This window comes from Protobothrops mucrosquamatus, unplaced genomic scaffold (genome assembly GCF_001527695.2).
Source record: "Protobothrops mucrosquamatus isolate PMUCROS unplaced genomic scaffold, P.Mucros_1.0 scaffold8, whole genome shotgun sequence".
Classification (NCBI taxonomy): Eukaryota; Metazoa; Chordata; class Lepidosauria; order Squamata; family Viperidae; genus Protobothrops; species Protobothrops mucrosquamatus.
Window position 1 is genome coordinate 3,243,401 of NW_015386395.1, and position 19,093 is coordinate 3,262,493.

Genomic DNA, 19,093 nt, shown 5'->3' on the forward strand with positions numbered 1-19,093 from the left:
TAGAGGGAAGAGTGTGATTTTTGATGCTCCTCGATGGCTACGTGCTGTGTCTCCCAAGATCTCTGGGACCAGATAAGGAAGTGGCCACTCTGGGCAAAAGGATCAAATGTCCCCCATGGCAATGAAATTCAAATTACATGCAAAATCAGTTGAGTTCTGACTTAATGAGAAGTTGAGTTTATAGTTGAATTTTTTCTAAATCTGTTCTCCAAGTATGCTGGAGCTGCAGTTCATAGTACTGTCACTCTTAATATCCATGTTGGTTAAAGGTTCCAGCTGTCACAATCCCACTGTGTGGATGAATGCCTTAACTACCCCCCAAGGTAGTTAAAACTAAAATGGCACACACACACCATCAAGAGATAAAAGCACCCCATTATCAGGATGCTTTCTTGGTGGTATCCCAATCAAGAAAACGTATTGTCTCAAGTATCTCACTCTCTACAGATATTCTAAAATTCTTTTAGTACCTGTTGAAAACTCTAATGGAGTCTTTGGCTTTTAATAATATGATTTTAACACATTTGCCATTTTAGCTTTCATTATCCTTTTCTTTTGGTTTTGAAGGCTTTAAAATGCTTTTTAAACAGCTCTGGCTGACTTGCCAGTGTTAACACTGTATTGACATGATGCTTATTGGGAAATGTATTTTTGCGTTTTACTGAATTCTAAGTTTAATAACTACTGGAGAACTTGCTTCAAGAGCAGTATAAGAATGTTACAAGTAAGCTGAAAGATAAACCCTCAATTTTCTCTAGGCTGTAAGCAGAGGCTTTGACAAGGCCTTAGTGTTTGCATGGCTGGTATGTTGTGGCAAAAAGGCAACGGAGACAGCAGGCAAGATAATGGCCATGTGGAGTGGAGGATAAAAATACAAAGCCTATGTCACTTTTTATGTATTGTACAAGCATATGGATGCAACAAATAAACTAGTGGTACTTAATAAGTAATGTGGATGAAGTCTAATATTGTAACAGATGGACTTTGACTGGAGAGATTTCAGTTTAAATCTCCATGTGAACCAGGGAAATTATTGGATGACTTTTTCTACCAACAGATGGCTGTCCCACTCACAAGACTGTTGTCTGTTGCTAAATCAGCCACTCGCCAACCATCATCCAAATAACATAAGGCTGTGAATTTCAAGGGACTTGCTGAGAATGACTCTACATGTTGAGTAAAACAGTAACCATTTTTCATAGATTTTGGAGCCAACTTGATAAAATGGACAGGACAGCAAGGTTGTATTGGGAAAAAAACCCCCTGCGATTTACAATATGGTTTGCCTCCCTGCCATTCCAGAAAAAATGAAAGCTAGCAAAACTATTCTAAAGCCAAACAGTCATGCCTCACACAGATGGTTTATTTACTTTCAGATACATTCAACACAAGAGCTGCATAGAGTAACGCTCCAGCAAGGGTTACTTAAGAGTCGTTTCTTCAGATCTGATTTTTTGAGAATACCATCTTTAATAAACCTTTGCTGAAAAGAAATTCCTTGTCTTTGCATTTCTGATCCTATTAAGACTGGGGCTGCTGGTTATAACCTAAAACATCTGCCCTCTAGACAGGTAAGCACAAACCGAAAACATTAGGATACAAGTACAATCTGTTTAGCCTGAAATTTGAGGAATACGGTTATACAAGTAGTCCTCGCTTAACCACCATTCATTCAGTGACCATTTGAAGTTATGACAGCACTGAAAGAATGACACTTATGCCCAGTCCCTGAAGTTAAGGCAGCGCCCCCCCCCCCCCCCAATGGTCATGTAAACAAAATCTGGACACTTTGCAACCTACAGTCATTCTCTCATTCTGGGCTCAAATAGTAACTCTTGAAGGTTGGGGAATGCAATGGAGCCTGATGAGTCTTGTCGTTCTCTTTAATTAATTTACTTGGCCTATTCCCAAGGACACTACACAGACTTCCTTTTCAGTAAGTTCTTTTTATTGGACCTGTTTGAATTATGGTAACTGGTAATCTCTCTCCCTCCCAATTAACTGAATAAAAGCGGCCCTGGGTTTAGTAGTTGCTCTGACGTTCTTGCTGCCGATATCCTCCCCGCCGCATGTAGCCCCCTTCGTTCTTACGATAGCCATCCTTTTGGTCTGCAAGATAAGACAAGAGCTGATCAGGAGTTAAAGCAAAGGAGGAGACAGCGAACAAAACAGAAAGAAACAATTTTGTAACTCACAGCAAAATATGAATCAGGGACAAGCAAACAATAAACGGCCACGGAATGAATATCATTTTGGCTTTGCAGATTGCATTAGTGGGGGGAAGGAAGGAGGAAGAGAGCAGAAATGGTCAATGAACTGTACTTTCCCTGGCTGGAGGGATATTAAAACAAGATGAACTCGAATCCTATAATGAAAAGAATGGAGGCTTCATGCCCTGATACTAGGAAAATACTAGGAAAAATAAGATACTTAGTAAACTTTCAAAATATTTACAGATTTTGTTCCACAGCCGCCGGAACATTTTTCCCCGTGGTAAAGGGAAGTACAGACATGAGTGTGTTTTTGTGTTGTGAAGAGAAAAATAGTTAAGTACCAGTGACACCTGGGCTTTAACTTACCCCGAAAGTGAGTTAACTTACCCCGAAAGTAGCCACCGTAAGTGCCCTGCTTCTGATCAAAGACCCTCTCATTGTTTTCCACAAGGCTGCCCAGCTTCTCGGCCAGCTGCAATGCCAGGTTCTGCTGGGTGGTGGGCTCTGTTCGATGCATCACAACTGTCTGAGTTGGCTGATCTAAGGAGGCCTAGAAAAGTTTGAAAGGCACAGAATAGCTTGTACGCATTGAAACATCTTTCAAAAGAAAGAGATTCCCTCCTATGTTGTACGTGACCTCCCAGCTCTACCAAGATGAAATTTCTACACAGCATGGAAATGAATCTGACTTGAATGCTGTAGTCCTCCTACCCACTACATAATTCTGATTCGGTCTCTTCTGATCATGATTACCTTGGTTGTTTGAAGGGGTATTTGCCAACATAGGTAGCCCTGTACTTACAATTGCAAGTAGTCCTCGACTTACAACAGTTTGCTTAGTGACCACTGGAAGTTACCATGGTACTGAAAAGAGTGACTTATGACCATTTCCCCATACTTATGACCTTTGCAGCATCCCCCAAGGTCACATGATTTACATTTGGATGCTTGACAACGGGCTCACATTGATGATGGTTGCTGTGTCCTGGGGTCACGTGATCCTGCTTTGCAACTTTCTGACACGGAAAGTCAACGGGGAAACCAGGTCCGCTTCACAACCATATTTCTAATTTAACAACCGCAGCGATCCGCTTAACAAATGTGGCAAGAAAAGTTGTAACAGGGGCCAAAACCCATGTAACAAATTTCTCACCTACTAACATATATTTTGGGCTCGACTGTGGTCGTATGTTGAGGACTGCCTGTATTCTTTTAGCCAGCAAAACTACAACAGCAGTGAAACAAGTAACTTAGAATTGGTCCTCGTGCAGCATCCCTGTGGTCACGTGATCAAAACCTGGGCACTTGGCAGGGATTTACAATGGTTGTAGCACCCTGGGATCACATGATCGCCACCTGCCACCTTCCCAGCTGGCTTCCGACAAATAAAATCAATGGAGAAGCCAGATTTTTTTTAAAACGACTGTGTGATTCACTCAACACCAGCAGCGATTCACTAAAACAACTGTGGCAAAAAAAAGAAGTCTTAAAATCAGGCGCCACTCACTTAACCGCCTGCGTTGCAATGGAAATTTTAGTTTTAACTGTGGCTGTAAGTCAAGGATTACTCTAATATAATTATTATTAGAGGTGAGGCTGTTGTTGATGAACAGGACGGCGGATGATATTATTACAGATAATATCTGTATCTGTGGCCTGAGAGTAGAGATTCTTATGTGTGCTTTAGCATGTGGCCCTCTCCCTGCTCACTGCGAGAGCAACATTTCTCCTGCCCCTTCCCGGAAATGCCATTACTTTCTCTAGCCGCCCCAGCCTGCCTTATGCAAAAGTTCTCACCATCAACTCTTCATTGATGATCATCTTGCTAATGATGCTGTGCACGGTGGGCAGGTCCAGCTCAAACATATCAGACAGGATCTCCATGCTAGGAAGAGGAAGGGACCAGGGAAAGCAGAGAATGGTGAGGGTCGGCCCATAATTCTGGTTAGCATCTTGCCAAGAAGAAAGTTTACTGAGAAAACAATGGCTCAGAAGGCTTTGTAACTAGGGACCAGAGGAAAAGTGCACTAACCACCCAGAGTAGATAAGTCTACCAGTCGGATAACTCAAAGGAAATTCTGAAACCCATTATCCACAGTCAACATTCAACTCTTATCTATAAAAGATGTGCCGTCCCGTATTCTGCAGAAATACCACCACTGCCAATGTGGGCCTCTCCCTACACAACTACAAGCCCATCACGGTACCTGATTGAGTCATAGACACTGCTGTAGGTGAAGAGATAGGTCCGGAGAGACTCCTCTTGGATCTTCCTGTTGGGATAAGGGGTAGAGAGAAACAAAGCAGTGGCAATGAGAATGAGGTGTACGAGCCTCTCTCAAATTATCTATTTTTTTATTTTAATTTTTATTCACCTGTAACATAAAATACGAAAATACAAAAGCAAATAATAAGGAACAAAGGGAAGGGAAAGGGAAAAAGAGAAGTGTGGAAAGGGGGGGGGGAGAAAAAAAGGGGGGTTGACTTCTGACTCCCTCTGTGGCAGTAAAATAAGGCATTAGCATAGAATCTCAACTTTTTACATTTCTGTAGTAGTATGAACTAGCCCAGGGATACGCAACCTTGGCTCTTTTATGACTCGTGGACTTCAACTCCCAGAATTCCTGAGCCAGCATGGCTCAGCTTGGAAACCTCTCCCTTTCCCCTCAGCATGGCTGGCTCAGGAATTCCGGGAGTTGAAGTCCACGAGTCATAAAAGAGCCAAGGTTACCTACCCCTGAACTAGCCATTTCTATATCAACAAATCAATCTTAATCAGTAAAGCCCAAAATCAAAGTATCATTTTTTCCCACCTCAAGACAAAGTCCAGAAGCAGTTTCCAAGTAGAAACATGTCTTTGCCGGTACAGTTCCAGCAATATACTGGAGCAAAACTGGAAATAGTTGTACTTTTCCTAGATAGTTGGCAGATCCAAAATCAAGAATAATACATTCGTAATTCTTCCAAGGTGGGTTACTGTTTCACACCTCTAGAGAAAATCTTGCCAGATGGAGGACTCCATTATCTGCATCTACAATATACTCCATGAACTGTTAGGGAGGGACTGGGTGCACCTTCTTTCTCTCAAATGTAACATCCAGACTGAGTTGCCTCTTACCCCTCTGGAATACAGCCCCTCCTGGGAATCCCCCTCCTCACTACATTACATCACATCCATGGCTCACTTCCCTCAACAATATGATCCCCTTGCAACTGACCGGACAAGCATGCTGCGCACTTTGTCAGCCTCGGGAAACAGATCCCAGACTTTTCCGTTCATTTTCTCATTGACAATGAAACGGTGACATGTCTTCCAGTCACCCATCTTCATAGCCTTGGACGCTGCTACAACATGTTCTCTCATCGATTCAGGGGGGCCTAAAGCAAGGAAAAAGAGAGAGGCAGGGAAAGATAAAAGGATGTTCCGCTAATCCATTAGAGAGGATTTTAATTATCCAAATGAATAAGCCACAATCCCTTAGAAAAAAAAAAGTGCTTTGCTATTCCAGAAAATTACAGATTTCATATATTATAAAAGAGCAAAACCATATAGTTAACTATAAGGAATAAGCAGACAGTTTCTCTGTTACAAAAGCAGATGAGTTCCCCAAATTTTATTTGATTTAGAGATTAAATAATTTGTCAGAGGAAAAAAGCTATTTAAAAAAAAGATCATGAAGGCTTAATTCCCTCAACGTAACGTATTACGTCAGGATGGCTAAATATTTCTTAAATATTATAGAAGAATATAGTTTGTTTTGTTATGTATTCACATATGGTGTGAACACAACTATTTAGTTGGTAAGCTGTGTTTTATGGGCTAGCATTCTATCTCAACACAGCCACCCTGGTTAATCATATTATAGGTAGTTCTTGACTTACAATAACTTAGTAGACTTCATTATGTTGAGGACTACCCGTAAATTGCAATTAGTGAGAACCCGTATCTCTTACTCGGACTTGCCGGGGAACACAAACAGAATGACAATGTTGCCTTCATGTTTTCCTTGTTGGTTTCTACTTGTTTCTAGCTGGCAGAACCAAACTCTCTTTACTCTCCTGGAACCTTAGATGTAGATAATGGTCAGAACTGCATCTTTAAGGGCTCAACTGAGCACCCTTTGGACTGCTTACCAAGAAGAGGCTGGCGCTCGCCAACCCGCAGCTGATGGTGGAACTGCTTGCTGATCATTCGGCGGCGGGCATCAAACTCATGAGCAGCCATGTAAGGGATCTCAAGCAGCATGGCAGAGACCAGGTAGACACACTCCAGGAGTTCCAGGTTGATATGCATGTGGAAAGGAACCTGCCGACGTTTCTCAATCTTCTCTTGCTCTTGGTTGCGCTCTTGCATGCTACGCATCAGGAGACCCTGCCCTAGCAACTCCTTTGCTCTTCCACTTGACTGAATGTCCAGCAAAGCATTATGGGCATCTTTGATCAAGCCCTGGCGGAAGGCACAGATCCCCAGCTGAACCATTGTCCGGTTATACAGGATCTGGAGGGGGGAAAAAATCAAAAGGGTTTGAAAAAGCAAAACTATCAGCACCTCTTTTCCTATTAACTGATCTCAGATCCCATGTTTACTGTGTTTCCCTGAAAGTAAGGCCTACCCTGAAAATAAGCCCCAGCTAGGTTTTTTTTGGGGTGGGCCTAATATAAGTCCTACTCTACACTGCTCTATCCCAAAAACAAGCCCTAGTTTTGGGGTGAGTCACACACCTAAAAATCAAACTAGGGTGGGAGTGGGGGTGTGGAGCTGCCCCACATCCACTAATCTTGCAGGCAGGCCTCTCCTCGCTGGCTCACTTCTTCTGCAGCTAGGCCTGCATTTCTCATCCACAGGCCTTTCCAGAAGGCCAGTGCAGCCAAGAACTGGGCTATGGATTGAATCCATAGCTTGGTACTCAGCTTTCCGGGAAGGCTTGACTGCAAAATGCAGGCTGGAATGCAGCTGCAGAATGAAAGCTGCTCCTTCGGCTGCAGAAGAACTGGACCGGCTGGGTGGGGCTGTCAATGCCAGAGGTGAGTATAAAAGACACCCCTCTGAAAATAAGACCTAGTGCCTCTTTTGGAGGCAAAAAAAGTAATAATACGACCAGGTCTTATTTTCGGGGAAACACGGTAGTAGCTGGCTCAAATAACTGATTCATATTGCAGCCCTTTCCTAGTACGGATTGTCAAGCAGAATTTTAAGCTTCCATCCCTACTAGGTTGTTTAGTTGACTAAGATGGGCGTCCTCCATTTTGTTTAGAGGAAAGCTGTGGCTGGAGGTGTAGTTTGTCTCCAAGCAGACCAAAGACAATAGGGCAGCAGAAAGTCTGCTGTCCATCCAAACTCTGCATCACCACCACCATCATCATCAAAGAGGCAAGTTCAATGTTGCTCATCTCTAACCTGCACAGGCGGGTCCGCATGCTGGATATTATCTTGGAGGTGGCTCATGAGCATCAGGTCACGGGCCTGGTACCAGCGATCATGCAAGGCATGGTGATAAATATGGCAGAGAATGGCACAGGTGCGGATCCGGTCTGTCCGATCCTTGGCATAGATGAATTTGCAAAAGCGCTCCATCAGCACTGCCGAATCTTCCCCCTCGTTTTCTGCTTGGTCTTGTTCGGACTGCAACAAGCAGAGGGTGTAAATTAGCCCCAGTATCAATAAATCACATTACTCCTAATGCAAAGTATTCAACTTGCAGTCTCCAAGCTGCACACAGCCTTTTAAAGCACTCTGAAGGTTTCAACCAAACTGTAATTTTTATTTTGTTTTGCAAACATAATATTGTTTTTCATAAGCAAACATTAAAGTACATGAAAGGGAAAAGAAGGGAGGGGAATAACAGGACATAAAAGTGACAGAAAAAATACGTCGAACAAATATATAAGTGATCTTAAATTCTTTTCAGTACAAAGGTAAATTATGCAATGCAACATCGCTCTAGTAAACTATTCAGTAAACTATCTTAACATACCAATATCCATACTATTTTAATCTAACATATAGTAAATTGTCAAATATGAATAAGCATATATTAAAATCTCTAACCTTAACCCTAAGTACAATATTTCTCTGGTCAGATCAGATTGAATTTTTAAATTCCAAAGTCAAAAGTTGGCTTTTTCCTTATCTTGCAAGAAACCTAACAATGACCTCCAAGTCACAAGAAATCCAAACTCTAATTTTTAATATAACAGGAGAAAAAAATGTATCTTTAACAGTGTGGTCCTTGCCCAAAAAATACTGCACAGCTCTGCCCTAAGATACCAATCTTTCTCTAATCTTTGCTATCCTCTTGGACAGGGGTCTTCAAACTTGGCCCTTTTATGACTGATGGACCAACTCCCAGAATTCCACAGCCAGTGTGCCTGGCTGAGGAATTCTGGGAGTTGGAAGTCCACCAGTCATAAAAGGGCCACGTTTGAAGACCCCTGCTCTTGGGGTTGTCTGAGGTTGTACTGATAATGTTATCCAGCCTGGTAATGAAATATCTGCAGGAAAACAACCAAACTCAGAAAATAGCACTAACTCGATAGTTCAATCCCAAGCTACATATAAGCTCTGCTATACGCTACCTTCATCTGCCAGTAAATATAAAAATGCTGTTTACAATGAATTATTTTTGTTACTGTTTAACCTTCTGGATTCTCAACAATTAGTTATCCGATTGGAGGACTGGTCTCAAATGCTGGAAGTTGTTTTGTAAAAGAATGTTAAATTCTCTACAAAGCTATCTCTTAATAGGTGGCACCACCTGATCAACCTTGTTTGGGCTCAGAAATTAAGCAGCACCAGATCAGGTCATCACTTGGGTGGGAGATCCCTTTGAATTCCAGTCTGTCAGATTGGGAAGTAACAAATGCATCCTGGAAGACATGGCTGTGTCTATGACAGTGTTTCTCGACCATGGCAACTTTAAACTGTGTGGACTTCAACTCCCAGAATTCTCTAGCTAGCATGCTTAAAATTGCCAGGGTTGAAAAATACTGGTCTATGTGGGCAAGGAATTTTAAATAAAATGTAATGCTTGAACAATGGGAGGATATGTGGACGAAAGGTTTAAAATGTACACTAAATTATAATTTAAAAGAAAATTTCTATAAAATGATGTATCGCTGATATTTAACACCAGACAGGCTGTCAAGAATGTACAAAGGTATTTCAAGTGAATGTTGGAAACGCAAATGTAAAGAAGAGACCTTTTATCATTTATGGTGGACATGTGACAAAGCAAAGAAATATTGGAGTAGGATTCACATCCTAATACAGAAGATTCTCCAAGTGAATATGTAGATACAATCAAGAAACTTTTCTTTTGGGTTTAATGGAAAAAAATTTGGAAAAAATGTTGGAATTTTGATGTTATATATGTTAGGAGGGCATGTTACTATTTTATGTACAAAAATGGAAGGACGCTTTGATTCCCACAATGGATGAATGGCTGCAAAAGTTGATGGAGTTAGCAGAGATGGCCAAACTGACTGCTTTGATTAAAGAAAAAATAAATAAATTGCTTTTGTTTCCACTTGGAAACCGTTTCTGGACTTTGTGCTTGAGGTGGAAAAAAATGAAACTTTGATTCTGGGCTTTACCAATTACATAGATTTGTTGTTATAGAAATGGCTAGCTTATACTATTACGTACAAGTAAAAAGTTGAGGTTTGATGTCATCATCTTATTCTATTGCACCAAAGGGAGTTGGAGGTCAACGCCTTTTCTTTCTTTTCCCCTTCTTTTCTACACTTTTCTCTTTCCTTTTCCCTCCCCTCTTTCCTAGTATTTGCTTTTGTATTTTTGTATTGTATATTATATTATAAACTAATGAAAAAAAGAAAGAGAAATACTGGTCTATGAAGTTTACTAGAAAACTGATTCAAAGACATATAAAGCTGTATGCTTTGTAGGGTGTAGCTTCCAAGTACAAGCCCCCAGCATCTCTTAATCAGCAGGAGGTGATAGTAAGAGAGCATTGACCTAGACAAGCAAATGTCTCTCTCTGGAGAACAAAAATCCTTTGGAAACCAACTGCTCATGTCCTTGCCTAACAGAGGGTCCACGTTACCTTGCTATCTCCTGCTGGGCCTTGCTGGCGCTGGTGAGCCTTGTAGTCAAACTTGTAATAGGTATGGAGGATGGAGCGCAGGTAAATACGGCAGACTTCATCTGTAGTTCCCTTGTCCTCCAGATAAGTCTGCACCCGTTCTATGATCTTGCAGACTCGGGCCTCATCCTTCAGGTGATCGACGTATTCTAGCAGAAGTATACCACACACGCTTAGCTTAGTCTTTTACAAGAGATGGGAGGGAGTTTTTCCCTTGTTTGATTAGGTGGAATCTGGCAATGCAGTACTGCAAAACCTCCCTTCCCCGTTAGCTTTCATTTTGGTGGTTGTGGAGATGTGGTCAGAACAGCTGTTGTTTTATGCCCTTACAATTACACAATCTAAAAGGTAGAAACACGAAGGCCCTTGAGCACCACGTCCTGTTCTTCATGTTGACCTATCGCTCTTTGTTATCTACAATGGAGGCGCAGTGGCTCAGCAGCTTAAAGATGCTGGATTTGTCAGCTGGAAAAGTCAGCTCTCTGCATTCCAGCAGTTCAAACCTAGCACAGGTGTCCCCAATCCCCGGGTCACAGCCCACTATCAGGCTGTGGCCTATTCAGAACTGGGCCACACAAGTGGCAGGCTGGTGCGCATGCACGCGCGAGCAGTGGGCCAACATGCATGCATGTACGTGCTGGCCGGCCACTCATGTGGCCCAGTTCCCCTCTCCCCCCTTAGCCGGGCCGCCAAGCCGCAAATCCTGGAGACCACTGCCCTAGTACCATGTGATGGAGTGAGCTCTCATCACTCACTCAGTTTCTGCCAACCTAGCAGTTCAAAAGCATGCAAATGCAGGTAGATAAATATGTACCACTTTGGTAGGACTAACGGCAGAAGCAAGAAACCAACTGCCGCCAGACCAGCCTAACTGCGAGAGAAAAATCTCCTGACGATGCTGATGTTCCTGGAGAACACCGCTAGCTGCTCTGTGTGCGAAGCAAATTCGCCCCGTGGTGCACTCTGGATAGCACAGAAGTGTGAATTGAATGAACTAGCAATCTTAGGCAACCAAACTACTACCCTGTAATAACACTGTAGATTCCTGGCTTTCATGTACCAACTCCATACACTAAATAAAAAAAAATAGTTATCTATACCTCTCTTGTAAAATAATGTAAGACAGCTGAACAACGTGCATTTGTCTGTAAGCAGGCACAGTAACGTGAAAAAATAAGGGCGAATTTCAACCTTGTAATTTAGCAGGCTCCAAATTTCTCTGTCTGGTTAAAAGAGGCAATTCTGCTGGGGACAACATTCAACTAGGAGCCAAATATTCCTATTATCAGGTAAGGTACATCCTGTCCCAACCCACTGCCCTTCATTACCTCTGTTTTCAATAGATGTCCATTTTCCCTCTAAGACACCACTTTATGATAGACATGTTGATGTACAAACTCACCTTGAGAATGGGGGTCTGTGTTTTGCATGATTTTAACAAACTCCTCATCCATCCGCTCCACCAAGGTCAAGATGCATCCACGTATGCGAAGGGGCTGGCCATGGAAAAGCAAAAAGGAGGGAGTGGGATCAGGACTAGTAGACTTAGCTTAGCTTTCTCCAGTGTGGAACTTTCCTAGTGCACTGAGTTACAATCACCATCATTCCCAAGTAGGAGAATATTGAGGTGATCCGAGTGCCAATGCAGCACTCTTGGAGAAGTGGCATAAATAAAAACACTTTTTTCTTGGTCTGCCAGTGCAGCAGCATCCTCTTTGATCTTTGCAGGTTTCATTCAGCCCTCCCTACAAGTAGTTCTTGACTTATGACTGCAATAGACCCTGGAATTTTCATTTATGTATCACGATGGCTGTTGAGGCATCCATGTGACCAACCTGATTTTTTTTTATGATGGTCATTAAGGGAACCCATTGTCTGCAATGGGTGTTTTTTTGCCAAACATCAGAAGTTGACTTCAGTTTCCAGGAAAAACCTTTGTAAATCATGATCGTATGACCACAGGATGTTGCAAACAGCCACAAATGTGGGCCAGGTGCCAAGCACCCAAAATGTCATCATATGACCAAAGGAGGGGATGGCAGCCATTGGAACTTTGAATCCAGATTGTGAGTACCTTTGGGGGGAATCCATCTTAACTCTGAATGGGCACTAAGCAGCCAGTCATAAGTCAAGGACTACCTATATAATTTGTTGCAGGATGGTTTATTGGCAGGGAGGACCTGCAGAAACCCACCTGCTCAGTGTTGGCCAGGTTTTCAGAATCTTCTGCAATATTCTGTCCGATGAAGATGTTGTTATGCGCAAAAAGGATGTCCAGAAGCTCATCAATGCAGCCAAGACATTTCTGCCACATCTCTGGCTGCAAACAAGAAGAGAATAAAGAGGAACTCATTAACAACCTTGGTATTATAGGAATGAAACAACCGATCTTCCGTGTCGTGTATCTCACAGCCAATATGGGCAAGGAACAACATCTTGTGGCACGCCAGAATTAATCCATCTTACCTTCTTTCCTTATTCCCCCATACCTTCATGTATGTAGCTAAGTTGGGATTGTAGTCATATAAAGAGGCAACGATGTTGAACTTGATTTTGAGGTCAATGGCCACCCCCAGGTTGTTCTCTGCTGCAATTCCAACCAAAAGCTGCAGAAGATCGATCTGGGCAGCTCTGTGGAAGATCACAGAAAAGGTAGAGACTACTGTGGCAGTAAGTGTGAAGAGATGGCAGGTTATTATTTTGAGTTACTTCCTCAAACTCAGCACAGCTTACTGGACTTTGTTCTAAAGCCTTTAACTAACCTCATTTTCATAAGCTCTGCAGTGGTCCAAGAGTTGAAAGACTGCAAGCAGTCTAGTCAGAGACACATAGGGCATCCCAGCACCTCATCTGTAGCTCCCAGAACACTATAAGATCACACCACCAAAGTTCAGCAACAAAAATGTCAATTTTGAAAGGCTTTTGTTTGCTTAGTTTGGAAGTGTAAGCGTAGACAAAGCTCTAACGTAAAAGAGGATGGAAATCTTTGGCCACGCCCCTTCTTATGCAGAAGTCCTTCTCAAACTTGTCTGACAGGTCAAGAGGCTGGATCATAACCTCAACTTGGAACATGTGGCTTCTCCTTTCTGTCTAGTCTGGCCTGATGCAAACAAGCCACAGCAAACTCTAGACACAAGCCTTATGCCCACTTCCATGGTGTGGGTATAAAAAGTTCAAAAAAAGTCAGTTCCCCATTTCAAATAGCTGTCCTTTAGCATGCCACAAGTCTGGAAGATTTACCATTGTTTCTTGAGGTTGGATAATAGAATAAGCTTCTTCAGTTCTGAAGAAGCTTCTGAGACGAGAAGCGAAATGTCTTCAAGTAAAAACAAAGAAAGTCTAGTTGTCTCTTGAAAAAGCACCTTTGGGACAACTATGACCGGGATGACTGAGAATCTCCATAGACATTTAGCTAGGATTGATGTACCATATTTTTCTGTCTATAATTAAGTCTGCTTCAGTGCAAAAGATGTTGCATCATGTATTAATGTGCACATGAAGCTCAGAACTGACCAGATCCTTTCAGAGGAAAAGATTTCAGTATCAGGCAAGATAGACATTCTCTATGCATATATTTTTACCGCCATCTTTCTTTTCATAATGACAGACTGCCAGAGGAACGAAAAAACCAGTGGTCAATTTGAGAATGATTTTAGTTACTCTTGCCCAGCGATGTCAAAATTTGTTTGTCTCACCTATCGGTGCCTTTCTTGCCACGAGCCTGTAGAATTTCATTGAGTTTCTTCACTACCACAGCATGGTTGATCTCTGTGCCCTTAGCAAACATCTTTGGCTTTTCCTACAGGGAGAAAAAAAAAGAAAGGATAAACTTCCCAATTCCTTCTACTCCTTCTCTGGGTAATCTCCCAGCTGGAAAGAGAAGCCACTGGCAATGCCTCACCTTAACCAGAGGGACACCCCCTTTGACTTTTTCCCATTCGCCTCCTTCGTCGTCTTCATCATCTTCATACTTTTTGGATTTACGGTCTTGTTTTTTCTTTGCTTTGTCTTCTTTTTTCTTCTCCAGAATCCTCTTTTCCTCCTCTGTGCCAATTCTAATTTTGGAGGATTAAACAGATCCGTTTTTTTTCCCCTCAACACTGCGATTCTAAAATCTTGTGAGCTACTTACACTTAATCCCAGAAACATCGTTGGGTTTGAATACTGTAGATCAAACCTGCTCTAATGAAAGCAGCCCCCTTTCCTTCCATCCTGCCAAGTGCATTTGAATCCAAACCTTCAGGCGAGATTATATTACTCCAATACACCAAGATTTCCCTGATATCTACCTACCTTTGCACAGATCCCTGGTCTGCTAAGATCGGAATCAACTACTAATAGATCAAGTTATGTAGCTTTCAACCTATAGGAAATCTGCATGTATCAACAGCAATTGGGACCAGGAATTCTAAATGATGTCATCAGCACAGTGTCCTGCAACCATGTGGTTTAGTGACAGCTATTCCAGCAGTCCTGGTTGCCGTCATTAAATGAGGACTGCAGTCCTTAAGCAAGGACCTCACGTGATCATGACTTCCAACTTCCTGCCAACTTCTCCTGACCTTGCTTTTGGGAAGCTGGCAGGGAATATTGAAAAAATTGTGATCACATAACATGATCCCCCCACTGCAGGGGATGCTACGATGGCCAGAACTACAAGGACCTGTCATAGGTCCTCTTCATTCAGTGCCATCGTAACTCTGAGTGCTCCCTGAAGGAATCGTCATAAGCCAAGGACTTCCTGTATAGGACATGCACACTGGTTAACTCTAAAAGTTAAGGAACCAAAATCCTGTAAAGAGCTAAAATTACCAATAATCTAGGTCAGGGCTAGGCAACCTTGGCTCTTTTATGACTCATGGACTTCAACTCCCAGAATTCCCGAGCCAGCATGGCTGGCTCAGGAATTCTGGGAGTTGAAGTCCATGAGTCATAAAAGAGCCAAGGTTGCCGGTTCTAGGTCGTAAAAGTTTGGCTGAAGAAGGTGGGGATTTCTTTCTTGTAAGTAGAAAGTCTGAGAATCGAACACAGGAGTCTCAATAGTCTGGCAATAGCACCATAACCGATTTTCCAGGGTGCCCAACAATTAGGCCTCTAAAAACAGAGACATCTTTAAGGAGGCCTCTCCTGTTGACTGCATGATAAGAACAGGGACAGAGCTGTCTGTAGAGCAGATCTACAGTTTAGGTTTTCAAAGGGCAAAACCTTCATTCTGACTTGTCGTCCAAAAACTTTTGTCAATCAATAGGGGCCTGACTTGAAAGACACACATAACAAGATTGTGCTTTTGTGACCCAACTAGTAGCTTAGCTGCAACCTGTGTTCTTCAAAGGTAACCTCCAGAAAACAAAATTGACATAATCTGACTGTGCTAGAACTATGGCATAGATAACTACTGGCAGATTTGACAGCCTGGAACTCAAGAGTCATAACTGCTATCTTGATTTGTTGGTGCAAGTACTTCCTGGATCTAAAATATCAGTCACTAAACTTGAAATTTCACATCGCAGGAGAAACCAAAAACAAAGAAAAATTGATTAAGCTTTTAAGATGCCTGGATATATAAGACAGCTCATATAGAGGACTGGGGCTGCTGGTTATAACCTAAAACATCTGTCCTCTAGATAGGTAAGCACAAACCGAAAACATTAAGATACAACAAGATAAGTACAATCTGTTTAGCCTGAAACTTGAGGAATACAGCTATACAAGTAGTCCTTGCTTAACAACCTTTCATTCAGTGACCATTTGAAGTTATGACAGCACTGAAAGAATGATACTTATGCCCGGTCCCTGAAGTTAAGGCAGCACCCCCCCATGGTCATGTAAACAAAATCTGGACACTTTGCAACCTACTGACATTGACCAGGACATGAACTCTGCCATCTAGCTGCCATGAACCCTGCTGCCCCCACTGATCTGTGGTGGTGCAGTGGTTAGAAGGCAGTATTGCAGGCTAATTCTGTTGACTGCCAGCAGTTCAATTCTGACCAGCTCAAGGTTGACTCGGCCTTCCATCCTCCCGAAGTCAGTAAAATGAAGACCCAGATTGTTGGGGGCAATAGGCTGATTCTGTAAACTGCTCTGGGAGGGCTGTAAAACACTATGAAGTGGTATATAAATCTAAGTAATAGCTATTCTTCTTTCTGCTGCTGACAAGGTGTGCCCTTCATGAGGCAACTGCTGGCTGTATGAGGCCTCCTTTTTGAGGATGTGTGCAGCCTTCTCACAAGGCTTCAGGAATATCATGTGTGGCCTCAGGAAGGAGGCCTCATAAAGACTGGTGCCATGTCTACATTAGCAACAGGAGACGGAGTCAGTTGAGGGTGGCAGAGCACAGGGCAGTTTGCACACCCTCCCCAAACCAGCAGCAGCTGCCCCCAGAGTACATGAACTTGCACGATATCACAAAAATTGATGGCTACTTCTGTGCCCTTTGATCCCTGACAGTAGCCACTTACCCACCTGGGACTTCTGACTTCCACTGACTTCGCTTGTTAAAAGCTGGCAGGAAGAGGCAAGAAGATCCTTGCTTAACAACCCATGGTAATCACTTAAAAATAGCAATGGAACTGCTGTGATTGCCGTGATGCTGTGATGCCACATTTTACAACTGCACTTCTTTAGTGATGGAAATTCCAGTCCCAATTATCATCATAAACCATCTGTAGTGCATGATGGATGATGTTGCACGAAGGTAAGGTCCCCACCTCCCCTTGCCTCTAAGGAATGTTGTCCTTACTTCTTAAGGAATTTTGAAGCCAAGGAGGTGTATTTGCCCTCATCTTCATCTGACTCTGAATCAGATTCTGAATCTGATGAGCCCCAATCTTCATCATCATCTGACTCCTCTTCTTCCTCATCTTCATCCTGTCAGGAAATATATATATATATTACTCCAGCAAATCATCTTCCAAAGGAATTTTCTGCCACAGTATAGCAAAGTTCCCTCTAGCAGAAAACTGCTTTGTCTCTCATAAAATCTGACTGAGGTGGATAGTCTGGCTGAGAAAAATGGGAGATTCTGTCTCACATTCCCCCAGGGAGGCTTGGGTTCTCCTACTCTGAATCCTCCTGGAGAGCCTTGAGGAGGTAACTCATACAATTTTTCCTTGAGGCTCTTTCCTGGAACTCTCACCTCTATCTTTTTGAGAAACTTGCTGCGACTCTCAGCTGCTCCCTCTTTCTTTTTCAAGAAGGCTGAGGCACTTATTCCATCATCATCATCTTCACTTGAGGAAGAGGATCCTGAAGGCGGAAAATGGGAGGAACCATTGAGAGGGGAGATTTCAAACAACAAACCATACTCGGAACAAGAGGACATCCTTCAACTGCCATGGCTCCTGCATCATCACTTACCCTCCGAATCATCACTTTTCTTGTCCTCATCTTCATCAGCTGACAGCTCAGGATTCTAGGAGAACATGACCAACATGCCGAGATCATGATATATATTTTTCTACCCCACCCCATATTAGCCAAACAACTTTCTTGTCCATCGCAAACGGGGCTGTTCAAGTCCTCTCTTCAGCCATAATCCTATATGTTTGCTGTCAGTGTTAGATGGACAACCCAGCTAAACCATCAATTCCACACAGCAGTTGTTGTAAAATACGTCTCTGCAGCCTTTCCTGCCTAGGTCAATACCTGGCGGTAAGCAGTTATCTGGGTTTCATAATCTCTGTTGTACTTCCGGATCTTCTGGCGGAGGGTACTCAGCGCTTTGGCATTGTTCTTGTTCATTTTTTTCTTGCCTTCCTTGTCTTCCCAAACCTACAGAAAACAAAAGATGGCATATGGAGAGCAGCACTGGTTGCTTCCTCAAGCTGTGCAACACCTATTCCATTCAGTAACTACTTTCCTAGGATCCAGTTAATATTGTGCATACAGCACAGGCTTACGTGACCTCTTACCATCAAGATGCATCAGAAACAGCAAGTATCAATGATGAATGGAGATAGCATTTTCAAATGCCCAACTCAAGATACAAAGCACAGAGTTTGTTACACTTCGGGATAGCAGAAGAGTTCTTTTAGGCCAAAGCAATGATCACAAAAAGGCTTAAACTATGAAAAAAAAATTGGGAAAACAAACAAACTAAACTATCAAAAACATGCCAATTTCAAAATCCAGATAGCTACTGAAACTATTATTAATAGATTAGTATTAAATGAATGTAGAGAAAGATGTGGAGGGATATAAATGAGCCATCACTACCAAAAAGGTTACAACTCTTGCTGTAGCTATATAATCTCTGAAAATAGATCTCAGATGCTGACTTTATTTTAACCTGATGCCAACCAGATGCTGGTCTCCAACTTCCATGATTTCCAGCAGCACTGAGGATCATAGTGGTTGAGCATCATATAGACACTAGATAAACACTTTGTAAATAATGACTGGAGGGGCTGATTAAAATAATTTGATCTTAACAAATAGGAAGATTCATATATGAGTTGGCAGCACTGATTATGAGCCTATTGTACAAGAGTTCTAAAGAGCTGGGAGAAACCAGCAAAGGACCTACAGTTTGAATACCAGAATTCTTTTTTGAAGAAAACATATTTACTAGGATTTTTTCTTGCCAAATGTTTGTGCAGAAAAACTGGAATCATTTACCAAGATTACTTTCTTGAATGAACAAAATGCTTTTTGGAAGCTTTTAAATTTAGCTTTCATAATGTGTAGCATATAGCCAATTTTTTTTTACATCAATCAAAATTACTTTCAGATGTATTGGTTAACCACTCCCCAACAAAGGAAAATAGATCATGATTT

At 42.3% G+C, this 19,093-nt stretch overlaps 1 protein-coding gene across 1 annotated transcript in view; it reads right to left on the reverse strand.

Moving 5' to 3' along the window:
- Positions 1–1,926: 1,926 nt before the first annotated feature.
- EIF3C (eukaryotic translation initiation factor 3 subunit C) overlaps positions 1,927–19,093 on the reverse strand; it is a 20,146-nt gene continuing 2,979 nt past the window's right edge. The window contains exons 5-21 of the mRNA XM_015810299.1: positions 17,963–18,088; positions 17,675–17,729; positions 17,454–17,563; positions 17,058–17,185; positions 14,217–14,370; positions 14,011–14,114; positions 12,805–12,946; positions 12,510–12,635; positions 11,718–11,811; positions 10,277–10,464; positions 7,612–7,836; positions 6,348–6,711; positions 5,432–5,591; positions 4,421–4,486; positions 4,011–4,098; positions 2,601–2,763; positions 1,927–2,109 (exon numbers count right to left, since the gene is read on the reverse strand). Coding sequence (XP_015665785.1) covers positions 2,024–2,109; positions 2,601–2,763; positions 4,011–4,098; positions 4,421–4,486; positions 5,432–5,591; positions 6,348–6,711; positions 7,612–7,836; positions 10,277–10,464; positions 11,718–11,811; positions 12,510–12,635; positions 12,805–12,946; positions 14,011–14,114; positions 14,217–14,370; positions 17,058–17,185; positions 17,454–17,563; positions 17,675–17,729; positions 17,963–18,088 — 2,379 coding nt within the window. The 3' untranslated portion in view covers positions 1,927–2,023. The remainder of the gene's footprint in view (positions 2,110–2,600; positions 2,764–4,010; positions 4,099–4,420; positions 4,487–5,431; positions 5,592–6,347; positions 6,712–7,611; positions 7,837–10,276; positions 10,465–11,717; positions 11,812–12,509; positions 12,636–12,804; positions 12,947–14,010; positions 14,115–14,216; positions 14,371–17,057; positions 17,186–17,453; positions 17,564–17,674; positions 17,730–17,962; positions 18,089–19,093) is intronic.